A 15281-nucleotide genomic window follows, 5' to 3' on the forward strand; every position below is an offset into this window, starting at 1 on the left:
ATTCACAATTTTACATGGTTTTAAAATCTTCATTCATTACTTTTTCCATGATTTGGCCTTATCTAATGTTAGCCCAACTTATTTTTTTCGCTTATAAAATGCTGAGTTTCATCCATCCAAATTTTTTAGTACATTCAATACACTTTGAATATACTTGAAGTGTCGAATAGGAACGAACATTTGCTTATGTGTCAAAATGACAACAAGGAACGCATATGAATTTGGCCAAAAGGAAATAGAAGCTTATAGAGTGACAATATCAGTCTAACATAGCTGCCAAGATTATAAAACTGGAAGAGAGTGACAATATCATAGTCTAATATAGCTGCCAAATTTAAATCATGATATAAGAGCAGCAAAAGAAGACAACCAACAACTCCAGCGAGCTTTTAAAAAGGAAAACATTAACAAAAACATGCCACCACTCCCAGCTCTTCCAAATAACCTTCTTAAGCTTCAGCAAATCTGGCATTGAAGAACAATTTCATAGGTGAGACACAATATCCCAAGGAGAATTGTAGATGAGTCTCCAATAAGCAGATATACAGACAATTTTTCAATGAAATATATGCTTACCCCAATTCAGAGAGCTTCAAGTGAGCCTCAGCATAGTCGGCAAAGAAGGCATCTTCATCCTGACATAAGCAAAGAGTTGCTCCTATCAGTCATACAGCCGGCAATTACAACTTAGATGAAAAGTATTTACAGTTTATATATACTGACCGCAGCATATTTCTCAACAAGGGGACGGAAAGCAGAATCACTGAGGAGAGCCTTGTCTGATGGCAACTGTAAAAGCCCTTCTTTTTCCCCACTCAAAAGCTCCCTGACAATAATAAATATGTCTTATAAACAAAATAGACTGATGATATTGGAGAACTTATTTTTCGAAGAAGTATTCCACAAATGGAGAACTGAAAAAGATCATGTATGTTTGCTGTTCTTACGTAAAGTATGAGTTGTCAAAGATGAGGGGATTGGCAGTCCAAGGTCCCTCAAAACCAGAACGCTCCTTGTGGCACCTTCCCTGGAGAAAAATATCACTAGGAAAATAAGTACAGAGGAATAGAACCTAGCAACAAATATGCTTAAACAGTAAAAGCAGGCAACAAACCAAGGTATGGCCACCAGAGAGTGCAACAATATCCTTGTCAGAAAGACCCATTTGTTTCACAAACACGTCCCTCAAGTGGTCAGAGCCTGCATTAGGTTTTCATATTATTATCAAGGCAGGCAAATTGAAAGAAACTTATGTTCCTCATCAGAATGTTCTGCAATCAGAATCTGCTATATAAAGCTATAATAAGACAATTTGCAAAGGAAGAACTTACCCTTGGTGGCATCAGGCAAGCGACCTTCAACCGGTGGTTCTGGCTTGTCCTGGCATAGCAATGTTAACATAAATTCAGATTCACCAAATGAGTAATTTTAATATAGACAAGATAAAGTCACTTATAGACTAGCATGAAAATTTTAATGAAGTACTAAATGCAAAAAGAGAACAATCACCTTACAAATCATTAAAATATGGGGCAAGAAAACAGATTTCAAAATAAGCAAACACTATGGCCTTCTCAAAAAACCAACTGCAAAATTAGAATCCAGATGGTATAAATATGACTAGTCATGCAGACGGATGAACATGGCACATTTTGAGTATAAAAATAATACAAAGTTTCTGTACATAAAGAAGGAAAAGGAAGATTGAGTATGAATCATCAAATTAGAATTCAGCATATGCATATCATAATGTCTTATTTAACCAATACCATTTGGGCTATAATCCACTAATAACATTGGAAAGGACTAGGATAGAAGTTCCCAGTATCACATGTCAGTATTTCCTTACGGGTCAGGCCTCAAATTTGAAAGTAAGAACTATTCATTACATGTCAAAGACAGTCTGACTAACCTCTCTACCAGGGTGAAAGGGAACATCAGGTCCTCCGGTAACTTCAACAGCAACAACACCAGCCAACTGCACCAAAAAGAAAATATCAAGTCAGTTCTGCACTTTGTTTAAGCATAACATAAAAAATACAAACGTAACATAACAACCAATACAAGAGTACATACTTGATAGAAATCAGCATGGGAGAGGATAGGAAACTGCTCCCTGATGGGCTCCAAGAGTCGGAGAGCAATGTCAATACCATTGTTTGCTCCATGTGATTGCTCAGCTTTGAACCTCATGGTTCCAAAAGGACCTCCAGTTTTGGAACACACATCATAGGTACCAGCAGAGTGCCATCTGAAACAACACAAAATATTTTCAAGGCCATGGAACAATTTTCCCGCTTAGTTTGGGAAAATTACGCTCTATTTCTACTGGGGGAAAATAACTACGCCAAGTAGCCCAAATTTTTGAGGTTGTCACCCAGTTTAGTCCATATTTATGTATGCACAAATATACCAACCCAAGGTTGATACATTATGTTTAATGCTTTACCTAGGTATAATGTTGTATAATACTGTATATTGGGCTACGTGGCGTAATATTTTATGTCGAGCAGTATATTTTTGACACTTCCTATTTCAAATACTCCTAAACATGTAATACCATCCTTCCATACACAATCCTCAAAAATTACAATTCATTATACCATTTGATCAAACGTATTGTATTTACTGTCAAACAAATCATCCAACCATTATTTAAAACATAGCTACACTATCATTAATATAAGAAATTGCCAAATTAACTTACGCAAGACGGAGCATAATAGGAGCACAATTCTTGTCAGCAATGAGTCCTCTCAGTTTCCTCTTACATTTATCAACAGCCTTAAGGTACTCCTCGCTTACGGTGGGATAGCACTTACCCATAGTAACTGTTCTTACACAATAATTAAGCACAAATAAGATCCCAAGTTTCACAGTCCAATACACATCAAGATATTAACTGATCATATACTCTTCATACACGTGCAATACATAACTATAGTTAGGTCAAGAAGGCTTATGTATTTGTCACAAAACCATTGTAGTTAAAGAAAACATAAATATAATGTGTAAACAGATCATTCATTGCTTTGCATAGAGAAATCAAAAGATATTCGATCAACCTTGTATAAAAGTGTATAAAAGGCGTTTATACACAACTATGGGCTAAACAGGTAACAAACTCAAAATATGGGCTCATGGCGTAAATATTTTCTCCTAGTAGACATACAGCGTCATTTTCCCTTTTAGACTACGGACACATACCTCAGAAAAAAACATCTATACACATATTTCACAACATCAAAGCCATACAAAGTGAACGAAATCCATTAATTAAAAAAAAATACAGATAAAGCTGCATTAAACATTTTAGAAAAGAAAATAAACAGAGTTCGTTGAAACTAAGACCTCTGGTCAAACATCTACTGTATATACATTTATCGTAAAAACAAATATATACATTTTTTTTTATAGGTATATATACATTTTTCCTTCAAAATTTAATTTATAGTACTATATAAATTCGTATCAAGTTCAAATATAGTGTTTAAAATCACAGATCCGCCTATGTTAAGAGCACATAATCTAACAAAATTTCAGAAACTTAATACTCTCACATATACACTAGAAATGCAGTGGAAAACAACTATACACACATTTCACAACCATAAAAAAAATCAACGAAATAAATAGGAGTATAATTAAAAAAAAATAAAAAAATAGAGCTACATTAGAGATAGATAGATGAAAGAGATAAAAACCTGAAAAAGCAGATATCGAGAAAAAAGGTAAAATGTTAAAGAGTAGCACGAGCAGACCACAAACACTTGTAATGAAATGACAATGAAATACTATGGTATATAGGATGAGAAGGTTCTAGAAGGTGAATGTAGACCGTAGGATTAGGATGATCGTGTGGCTAATGAATCAGATACTTATTTGGGTAATGTAATTTAATGGTTCCCTTTTTTTCAATTAATCTTAATCTAATGGATACGTTGTAATGGGTAGGTGAATGATTTGAAAATAGGAGGAAAGTCAGACGAATTCTTGTCATTGGTTATTGTTTGGAAAATTTTTGAATTTGGATTTTGTGAATCGTGGACTCCATCACATCAAGGCAGACTTTTTAAAATTATTTAATATTAAATGACTAAAATGTCCTTAATGTGACCGCCTAGAACGAACAATGAGGAAAAAAAAGGGTGAAAATCACCTCCAACTTTGCTTTAAAAATCAAACTCCCCCCAACAATCCGCTTAACACTACCATTCCCCTTTTTATTCTACAGTCATTTTACCCTTAATATTTTTAATCCCTCATCTATGTAATATTTTTTTATATTATATAATATTTATTTTTTTACTTGAATATCAATCATAAAAAGTAACATTAGATCTTGCTATAAACTCTAAAAGGATTATTCTACTTGTAATATGAACTTACATAAAACTTTATTTATGATTGATATTTAATATATATATGATTGAGTATATAACCTAATATCGTTCTATAATAAAAAAGAATTAAATCCATAAAGTGCGTGTATGTATACACACACACACACATATACATAAGTTTCACTGATATCGTATTCTCTATTGTCAATATATAAACGAGTTTTGATTGTCATTAATGGAAATTTTTTTAAATAATAATTTAAAATTTGTTTAATTATAAATAGATAATCTTTTAGGAATTTGTTATAGAATATACCTCTGTTTTTATTAATTAATTTGTATTACCTGCATTGAAACATATTTATAAAGTTATTATTACCTATTATTCTTACTATATATAAATACGTATATTAGAGTTTTGATTATTATTAATAAAAAAAATCTTATTGTTCTCATTTATTTCATTATAGAACGATATTAAGTTATATACTCAATTAGAATTTCTTACTTTTCTTTTTCCGTCTTGAAAATAATATAGGAAATTTGTTACATAGATTAAGAAGATAAAAAATATCATCATGATTTTAAAGAAATAAAAGAAAAAAAGACAAGTTGATAATATAAGGGTAAAATAGGAATTTAAATAAGTTAATTGGGATAAAAGGGGGAGAATGACTATCGTTCAAAGTTGAGGGGGGAGTTTGATTCAAAGTAATTGTCATTTTAGAAAATCAAAATATAATTAATTATTAATTTTTACATGTATCCTTACTCAACAAATGTGGTGAAAAAAAAGTAATATTTAATTGAGATAAAAGTAAATAAGAATAATTTAGTCAAATTACCATTTTAGATTAAACAAAAAAAAAAACATGACAAGTAAAATGGACTAGAGGGAGCAATTACTTTTCTTCTACTTTAATATCTACACTATTGGCAGAATTTTTATTTTTCTTCCTAGTTAATATTACTTTACGGGGAAATTTCAAGACTAAGTTCTCCCGCTTATGTGCGGATCCGGACGGCTTGACTACAAGGGCCTATCAGACGTGCTAATAATATTACTTTATAACGTATTTAATTTCCTTCTAACTTTAAGATTTAAATAAGTTGTAGAATATTTACTTTCCTCTGAGATTAAAGCTCTATAAGGGAAATACAATATTTTCTTCTATTTTATTTCTTTTAATTCTTTTAATTTTAGTGATATTTTATAGTAATTACTTTTCTTCTACTTTAATATCTACATTAATGGCAAAACGTTTGTTTTTTTATGTAATATTCGATAAAATAATTACTTTTCTTCTAAGTTTAAGTTCCTCATTAATGGTGAAGTGTTTACTATAACAGCATGAGTTTATCATCATCCGGTTTCCTCCCTAATTTCTCTACTTTTATTCCTTCCTAATTTCATTTTTATAATAATAATTAAACTTGCACTCTTAATAGTTACGTGTATTTTGACTATTTTTCATCTATAGTGTATGGTTTCAATTTCATTAAAAGGTTGACTTCTTCTATCCACTTTTTTATTAGTAACTATTTATTTTGACAAAGCACCTTATACTAAACGTAGAAAGTTAGATATAATTTTATATCCATTAGAAATTGTTAATGACAAATACATTCTCAATTTGTTCAATGATATTTTATGGCATGTTCTTTTTTATGACTTTTTAAATCATTATTCTTCATCTTGTAAGAACAGATTCACTCTTGTTTTTATTTGTATCTTTCCTTCTATCTATCACAATACAAACTTTAATTTTAGATTCCTGACATCATAGTTTACTAGTCAACTTACCCGCGCTTCGCGCGGTTATAAATAAATTTTAAATTTTAAGACATAAGAAATAAAATTTTATATATATTTGTGTGTGTATACCGATTAGCTTCAAAACTCAATCATCGACTCTTAAAATCATTTTGTTTAAATCCCAAAAAAGTAGTTCATCATGTACTTCAAATTTCCAAAACAAAACTATAAAATTGGAAAGCATTATGCAACAAAATAAAATATTAAATGAGAACGAATTTAACTAATTTCGTTCAAATTATGATAAGGAAATCATTAATAATCTATTCTACAACTTATTGGAATAGGTTAAAGCCATGAAAAATTGAAAAGTCTTACTTTCAGGAAGGCATGGGTAACAAAACATCCCCTCCCAATAGTCGCCAAGTTAACATATACTTTAAAAGTTGAATAAGAATCTAGAAAGTCAAGAACTTATCATACGAAATTATTAATGAAAAAATTAATTCACTTAAATAAAATTAATTACTTATCGCCTCCACTTCTCATATTTCACTCATGATAGCAATTATTAATGGTTTAGTAATTGAGTATTTACTTCCCCTTCTGTTAATCCAAATTTATGTTACAAAATTATTAATGAAAAGTTTAATTCACTTAAATAAAATTAATTACTTATCTCCTCCACTTCTCATATTTCACTTATAATAGAAATTATTAATGGTGTAGCAATTAAGTATTTACTTCCCCTTCTGTTACTCCTCCCCTAATTAGTGTTCTACTGTTTAATTTTAGAAACTTTTATCTTGTCAAGATTTTCATAAATTAAAAAAACTTTAAACAAATCGGTTGACCATCTCGTTCAAACTTTCTTCACTTTCTCATTGACTCCATCGGTATCTTTAAAAATAATTATATATAATTCTTAATTTTTCCAATTGTTTTTAGATTTTTTAATTTTTTTTTCGTTTAATTTATTGAGGAGGTCCATATGCAATATATGACGCAATTTTTTTCAAATATATGGTCCACTAAGAAATTCAAAAGAAATTTTTAAGGTGCCATAGGTGCCAACAGATTCTATCAGGAAATCCATTTAAAAAGTTCCAGAAAAAATTGATCGTCGGAAAAAGGCGGGGTTCTATAATATTAAATTTTTATGATGTCAAAAGTGTGTTTATTTCTCAAAGTACCGCTATCTAAAAGGGTATTCTCATTCTTAATTTCTTTTATCGTCTTTGTTAAAAGCTCCGAGGGCTTTAAATTGTTTGATCATATTATCTGTAAGTATTATTTGTCATTTAGGTTAGAGCGATGTTTTGAAACTTTAAATTCTTATTTCTCCTTAGAGAACATGAATTGTTATCGTGTTTTTCATCTCTTTTTCCCCTGCTAGTTGAGAGGGAGATTTTTAATAATTAATTGTGGACTTAATCAATCTCAACAATATCCGAATGTTCGCACCTTATGCCATAATGTATTTATTTACATTAATATCTAAAGACTTATTTGGTCCGAATTAGTCTTCAGCTAAACCAAATCTTAATAATTAAGTGAAATTTTACCAGCCTCCACCCTCCCTCCCTCTTCCCCCCCACGCACCCCAAACCCCTCAAACCCACCACCCACCCCAAACCCCTCCAACCCATCACCCCAACCCCAATAACCACTACCCAATGCTACCCACCCCACCACCACCCACCCAAACCCCCCACTACCTACCCCAACCCACCCCCCACTTACCACCACCACCCCAACCTCACCTACCCACCCCCCACCACCCACCTTACCCCCAACCACCACCCCCTACATAAGCACCACCATCATCTACCCCACCACCACCCCCCACAACCCTAACCACCATCTACCCCACCTCCCAAAACCTAACCCACTACCCATCACCACTATAAGCATCTCCATCATTACTAGCAAACATAAATGTTTCATTTTTTTATCAAATAACATTTTTATTTTATTAAATTTGTATTTATTTTCTTTTTTATTTGAATTGTATATTTATTATGTTTAAATAAATACATTATGCACATTTAGATGTTGAAAAACAAACAGTCTTAACCATTTAGTGTTTAGATCTAAAGACAACATCTTAATCATTTAGATGTGCATTAAGATTAAGACGTCTTAATCTTAATGAAAACAAATGAGGCAAACAATCTTAATAATATATGTATCATCAGTCAGCTACGCCAAGTCTTCAGCTAAACCAAATCAATTGAGTGAAACTGTTCCAGTTATATTTGCATTCTGAATATAATGCTAAGGAACATCAACTTTCATTAGAAATACATATGAAAATATAAACATGAGATATTCCTTTTTTGGTTTTTATATCTCATGCAAGAACATTTAAGATGAGTTCCATATGCTTCCACATATTATTATCAAATAAAACATAATCCAACTAATTAACATACTTCAAACTCATTAGATTGTCTCTTAATTAAGAAAACTTTCAAGAGAAGTTAGAGATCTATTAGAGAAAATTGAGTAGAAAAAATTAAGGACAGTTAAAAAATAAGGTGAAAAGAGTAAAATACGGGTAAAAGCTAAATTGAAATTCACGCAAATTTCTGTACATGTTTCTCACCTTACTAATCTTAGAGACCAAACATCTCAGCATGTGAAGCTCTGGAAAATGAGTTGGCTTTGATCATTTGTAGCGTGCATCTTGTCTTATTTTTGCTTTTTCAAAGGTTTGACGCGATTCATTTGTAATTCCTGAAGTCGGTTGGATCAAGAGAAGATAAAAGATGATGATCTATCAACAAAACAACTAAACTTGCATATTAATAATTGGGAGGTTATTAACATAAAAAGCTTGGGAGTTATGTATTTTACTATTACTTATACTAATTATGAGTAGAAGTCATGAAGATGAAGAGTTATGAGTTATGAAAGTGTATTTTTAGAATAAAATAAATGAGAAAAATAGAAGAAGAAGAAGAAGAAGAAGAAAAAAAGAGAAAAAAGATGAATAGAATCCATGGCCGAAGAAAAGTGTAATATTACTTATAGATGTGTGTATGAAATAAGAAGGACATTCTGAAAAACGAAGAACCAGTGACTGTACAGAAATAAGATCCCGAACACAATTTTACTTGGCCTATAATCATTAACTGAAGCTACTAACACCAATAGTAAGAATGAGTAATTATTCCATCAAGAACGATCAATCTTTTCTACTTACGTCTTGCCCCCAAAATTCATATTAATAGTGAAAGTTGAATAGCATATATGTTGATAAATTTGTAACAGAATATAAAATGGATAAAAATATGTTCTTCTATACACTGATTTGGAAATAACCCGAGAAGAAATTTAGCTCATCCGCTGAGAAATCAAATTTTAAACCAAAAATGACATTAGCAGAGTAGTAAATACAAGAGGGAAGCAATATGGCAATATGACAAAATAATAATAGATAATATTTATTTCATATAGATTCATTAATTTGTAAAATAGCAAAACAATTGAAAATATAATCATTTCTTTTTGTAATGATGAAATTATGATACAAACTATCATTATTAGGATTATAGAAAATATTAACATTTCAAAGCAAAAACAAATACTAGTAAAAGAAATGGTACCTTAAAAATGCCTAAACAACTACAGCAAAAGGGAGGAAATTGGCGAACAAAAAGATACTTCTCCATGACACAAATAGCTGAAGATATAGGAATTACAAAGGGAAGCAGTGGCTTCTCCTGCACAATTGATTTCGTGACACGAAAAAGTCAATGGCCATGAAAAGAGTTTTATAAATAAATATACTATGATAAGTAATATGAAAAGTTGAAAAGATATGAAAAGTTGAAAAGATGTATAAGGAGATTTTCAGAAGCTAGTGATCTTGGAAGTGGGGAGAGGGAAGGTTTATTGCTTTAACTAATAAATTTAATACAAATTAATCACACATTAATTATAGCGAAAGAAAAAAGGATTAAAAAAATATTTAGAGATTAAAAACTCAAAAAAAGGAGAAAAAAGATAAATGTCAATGGATGTCATAGAGAGGTGCCACATAGGATTATCTATGCCTAGCTTTATATTATATATAGAATATAGATTATGTTTAGAAAAGAGAAAATGGTCAAATGCTCCCTCAACGTATGACCGGATTTTCAACTACACACTTTATCTTTGCGGGGGTTCTATTATCCTTCTGAACAAGTTTAAAGTGGAATTATTTACTCCCCGAAACATCTGAAATATGTGGTGAAATACACGCGCCAATCCACATCTGACATGTGTATTTTCTATTTAAATTTGTTCTTTTATTACTTTCTCCCTCGTTCTTTTTCTCTCCATCACCTTCCACCATTAAAACAATTTCAAAGCTCCAAATGAAAGAAAAAATAGAAACCCATCATACAAAAGGTACCAAAAATCAATAGAAAGCTACAAAATATTGTTTCATTGAAAATAAAAGATTAGTATGAAATTTTTATCCAGAAAGAAGAAATTTTGCACTAGCTTAAATCAGAAAAAAAATAAAATAAAGAATCACTGGAGAAGAGGAAGATGGTGGAGGTCGCCGAATTTTCTATGAAATAAGAATGGGATAAGGCATTGTTACCCCCCCCCCCCCCGAACTTTGGCTAAAGTTACTACGATACACCTTACCTTTTCAGGGGTCCTATTACCCCCCTGAACTTCTTAAAAACGGAATTACCATTCTAAGCACTGACGTGGCAAGGAGAGTATATTTCACTCTCTTTAGAGGAGTGAGAAACATAAAATTTGACATATGTCATTTTTTAATTGGGCACTTCACATTTAATTACACCTAATTAATTATCATTAAAACTTAAAGTTTTTTTCTAAACTGATTTTTTTTTTAAATGTGGAAAACATAAATTTTTTATTAAAAATCTGTATTTTTATTAAAATATGAAAAACTGAATTGTTTTTACAAAATATGAAAAAATTGCTTTTTAGAAAATAAATATGAAAAACTGATTTTTTAAAGAAAAATGTGAAAACTGATTTTTTTTTCTATATATGAAAAAAATCTAGTTTTCCAAATTTAGTTTTAAAAAACGGGCTTTCCACATTTTAAAAAAAAATGTTAGTTTTTCCAAATTTTTATAAAATCCATTTTTTTCACATTTTGACAAGAAAAAACACTTTTTCCAGATTTTTTAAAAAATAATCCAGATTTTATTTGAAAATTAAAAGTGTCCTAAAAAATGAAATCATGAAAATCTAGATTTTTAAAGACATTTGAAAAAAAAAATCCATTTTCCATATTTTAAAAAAATCCCTATTTTCAGTTTTTTTTAAGGGTTTTTAAAAAAAATCAAATTCTCATTTTTTTTAAAAATTTCCATTTTCTATTATTTTTTTTTAAAATTCAGTTTTTCAATTTTTTTTTAAAAAACTGCCACGTAAACAAAAATAATTTAAAAAAATAGAAAACAAAGTAAATATACATGTGTCTAGGAGAGTGTATGTCACTCTCCCATAAGAGAGTAGATATCTGTAACGACCCACTTGGTCGTTATTGAAAACCTTCTGCGGACCATGTTCAAAAACCAAGTTTCATGTGGAGTAAAGGCTAAATTCACTTAAAAATGTTGCGTAAAATTGAAATCGTGATCAAATCCTGAGAAATCAAAATTCGTGGGCCCGGAGAAAAACCTTAGCCGCAACGGTACAGGGACCGCTGCAACGAGCCCGTTGCAGCGAAGAGACCATCGCTGCAACGAAGGTGGCGAAAATTTAGAAAAATATATATAGCCCTATTCCGGGGTTTTGTCCCACTTTTCCTCAAAACCTTATTCTAGGCTGCCTCCTGGAGATATTTGATAGAACATTCTGAGACTTCGTCAAGGTAAGCCCTCAACCATCTTTATTGCTAAGAATTTATGAAGAAAATCTCGCCCGTAGTAAGTTGCCCCTCAGGATTAATAAAAGGAGAATTGTCCGTAAACGACATAGAAATATTATTCACCTCGGAATCTAGATTAATTATGCATGCTTGATTTTGACTCTTGTTCTCAGGTTCGTGGAATTCTTAGAATACGCTGTCAAGGCTTCGGTTCGGAATCTGCGATAGGAGGAGACTTCACGACGCCCATGATAGCTGCTCGACATCTAGGTAGGTTATGGTTTACTTGAGTTAGACTTTGATTAGTGAAACGTATATATGACGTAGAATTGATGGGGGAAAGCATGATTAGGTCTTCGGACAAGAAGTTCGGTTGGACATACGATAGGTTGATATTGTTAGCATTGAAAAGGGCTTGTAGTAGTGAGAAACTTAGCTAATTGTTCTAAGAGGGATATTAGTGTTGCATGTGTAATCATAGAAGGTCTAGAAGGGTTGGGCTTGATGCGGTTGTAAATTGGTCTTAGTATAGATTGGATTACAATATGTTAGGGGGCCCGTACTTTACTCTAGTAATTTCTGTTGTAGGTATGCATGATTAATATCGAGTTCTAGTATGACTTGTGGTAATTCGATTAGTACATCACTGATTCTGGTATCACTTCGTGTTTATGATTTGATTATGTTCGACTAAGACATTATGGATAATAGCTGGTAATGGAAATTACTGATAATATATTGTGACGGATAATAATTGAAGATGGAACATAGACATCTACATAAGGCACATTTGAGAGGGGGTGACGATGTGGCCTTGTTGTGAACTCGTGGTCCAATGTTCGTTCCGGAACGAGTGGTACATGGATACCATGGGTCCTCTACATATCATGGCGATTTGAGAAAAACATTACCATTTAGCATATGTGTACATGGTTGGTGAGAGATTACATTTATTTCGTTGTACTTACATAATTATTTCCTTGTGTGTGTGTGTGTGTGTGTGTGTATGTGTGTATACACACTTTGTTGATGGTGTTCACGGGTCTCACCGCATTATATTAAGGCCAAAACCATCAAGAGCCACCTGAAGGGCTCAAGATCTTTTACTTAGACACCTCGACTTAGGGGTGTTTCATTTAGACACCTGAACTTGACTTAAAAGTGTTATTAGACACTTTTTGCAGATATGGCAATGTGCGTGTCCTTCACATTTTTTTGGAGCGTGAAAGAGAATAATTTTGTGTTTTTTTCTCTCCTTCTTCTTCTTCCTCCCTCCTACCACTTTCTTCACCATATCCTCCATATCTCTCAAAGCCACTAAATGGGTCATAAAAACCACAAGGATTCTCAAGATTCTTGTGATTTCAATTCAATTTCTTCCTCCTTTAAATCTCCCACAAGAATCACTAAAGCTCCATCCTTCTAATTGAGACCCAATTGGGTTAAGAATTCAAAAAATTGAGACAAACTTTCACAATCTCTAGCTCCAAACTGTTGGTGGCACATGTAGATGCAGTGATCTTATAAAAAGAGGATGGAGCCATCAAAATCACTCTTTCAAGAAAATATTATCTCCATTTCCATGGCCACCACTATATTCAAGAAATGAAACCCAGTTAAAGAGAAAGCATAATATTATCTCCGTTTCCATGGCCACCACTATATTTAAGAAATGAAACCCAGTTAAAAGAGAAAACATAATTCACCTTTCCATAACTCAAAATCAATTGAAGGAGCCATCAAAATCACTGTTTTGTTAGTTTGGATTGAAGAAATTGAGATGAAAATATGATAACTCCATTAAAGCTCATTTAAAGATGAAAAATCATAATTGAAGGAAAGATTTCTCTTGCTTAGATTTCATAAATTGGAGTCAATTGAAAGCTGTGGAAGTAGCGGTTATGGAGGAGGGGCATGGATGTTAAAGAAAATGGGACGTGGATCGAGGTGGTGCTTGGAAAATTAGGATTTTTCTTATCTTTATTTTTTGTTTTTTAATTAACTAAATAGTGTAAAAATATTGCTTCTTGTCATATTTTATTTTTAATAATTATTTTGAATACATATGCCACGTGTCTTTATTTAATTTGTCACCTTGCCACGTCATCGGCGAGTGTGGTACACTCACTTTACATATTTGGTTGATTATGCAAAAAGTGTCTAATTGGAACAAATTTTAGGTAGTGTAAGTGCTTAATAGAAATACCCCTAAGTTGAGGTGTCTAAGTGAAAGACCTTGAGTACCTCAGGTGGCTCCCGATGGGTTTGGCCTTATATTAAGGTATGACTAACTTTCGAGATTTCAAAGTTGAATCCCTTCGTAGCAAAGTAATTGTGGTTTTTCGTGCATTAAGTGTCTACGCCAAGAAAGGCTAAGACCAAAATACGTAAATTTGGTGTCGGTTGTCATGGGTTGTTGATTTTAGTTATAAGGAATAATTTATAAGTAGATAGTAGCTGAGGATTGTCTAGAATCGTTATATCATTGTGTCTGTCCGTTAATTAATGTCACGACCCGACTAGAGGCCATGACGGGTACCCAGGGCTGACCACCGAGCACCGCTCATACTACTATTCATCATACTCATCCTGCGTTCATTCATTATTCTCATGCTTCTATTCATAGAGAAACCATTTTCACTTTGAAACATGATCACCTTTATATACATAAGCCCTTTGGCTATCAAAATAATACATATATACAAATGGGAAATCGTGAAACCATACTACCCACACATACGTATCTACAAGCCTCTACTAGAGTACTAGACATATGGACGGGACAGGGCCCCGTCGTGCCCAAAATATATGTACACAAAATAGTAATCCTATCAAGTTCGCAAGTAATCTAACACATCCCAGGGCTATCGTAGGAAACTTATAACATATACTTGCACCATATTCAGGATAATTGTCCTATTTGTCCTTAACGACAATTCCAACTCAACATTATCAATTTAATACATGTTCCTCAACTGACCCGGAGTATCACAAAATACACTATTCTTGCTTGCCTCTCACTCTTCTTTTTAAGTCACCCAAGTTTCATTCTCGACATGTAAATACCGTGTGTTACATAATCGTTTGTGTGATTCATGTATAAACATCTAACCTTATTCGTAAACTTCCCTTCCTTTTGTTCGTTCTATTTACGTATCTTCTACATAACAAAACTTCTTTGTTTATCTCGTTGTAACTTATTTCGTCATACTCTTTTCTTTCCTTTGTCTATCCCTCGATTATCAGCATCTTATATTCTACTATAGAAAACTTTTTTATGTCCCCTTCGTATTTGTCACCATAAATCACAAATAAGAAAAACGACCGT

At 32.1% G+C, this 15281-nt stretch overlaps 1 protein-coding gene across 2 annotated transcripts; it reads right to left on the reverse strand.

Annotated features, from left to right (window-relative positions):
• Positions 1-220: 220 nt before the first annotated feature.
• LOC132042839 (L-ascorbate peroxidase, cytosolic) lies at positions 221-3772 on the reverse strand. Of its 2 annotated transcripts, none has more exons than XM_059433352.1 (10): positions 3705-3772; positions 2708-2836; positions 2077-2251; positions 1913-1978; positions 1332-1380; positions 1115-1200; positions 948-1027; positions 724-826; positions 577-635; positions 221-465 (listed from the first exon to the last, which is right to left on the reverse strand). In XM_059433352.1, exons 2-10 carry the CDS (start codon positions 2824-2826, stop codon positions 450-452), a joined length of 753 nt encoding a protein of 250 aa, XP_059289335.1. In that variant the 5' UTR covers positions 2827-2836; positions 3705-3772; the 3' UTR covers positions 221-449. The 2 variants fall into 2 exon arrangements, with proteins under 2 accessions (XP_059289335.1, XP_059289334.1); XM_059433351.1 differs by having other exon boundaries at positions 2708-2831; positions 3705-3765.
• Between the last annotated feature and the right edge of the window lie 11509 nt (positions 3773-15281).

This window comes from Lycium ferocissimum, unplaced genomic scaffold (genome assembly GCF_029784015.1).
Source record: "Lycium ferocissimum isolate CSIRO_LF1 unplaced genomic scaffold, AGI_CSIRO_Lferr_CH_V1 ctg18315, whole genome shotgun sequence".
NCBI lineage: Eukaryota > Viridiplantae > Streptophyta > Magnoliopsida > Solanales > Solanaceae > Lycium > Lycium ferocissimum.

What these genes read in the sequence shown, in the direction of transcription:
- LOC132042839 (XM_059433352.1), bottom strand. Translation starts at nt 2,826, where the DNA reads ATGGGTAAGTGCTATCCCACCGTAAGCGAGGAGTACCTTAAGGCTGTT. An exon ending in CCTATTATGCTCCGTCTTGC is followed by an intron (nt 2,252 to 2,707) that starts GTAAGTTAATTT and finishes GTGTTGTTTCAG; the next exon opens with ATGGCACTCTGCTGGTACCT. An exon ending in TCTCTGGTGGCCATACCTTG is followed by an intron (nt 1,028 to 1,114) that starts GTTTGTTGCCTG and finishes ATTTTTCTCCAG; the next exon opens with GGAAGGTGCCACAAGGAGCG.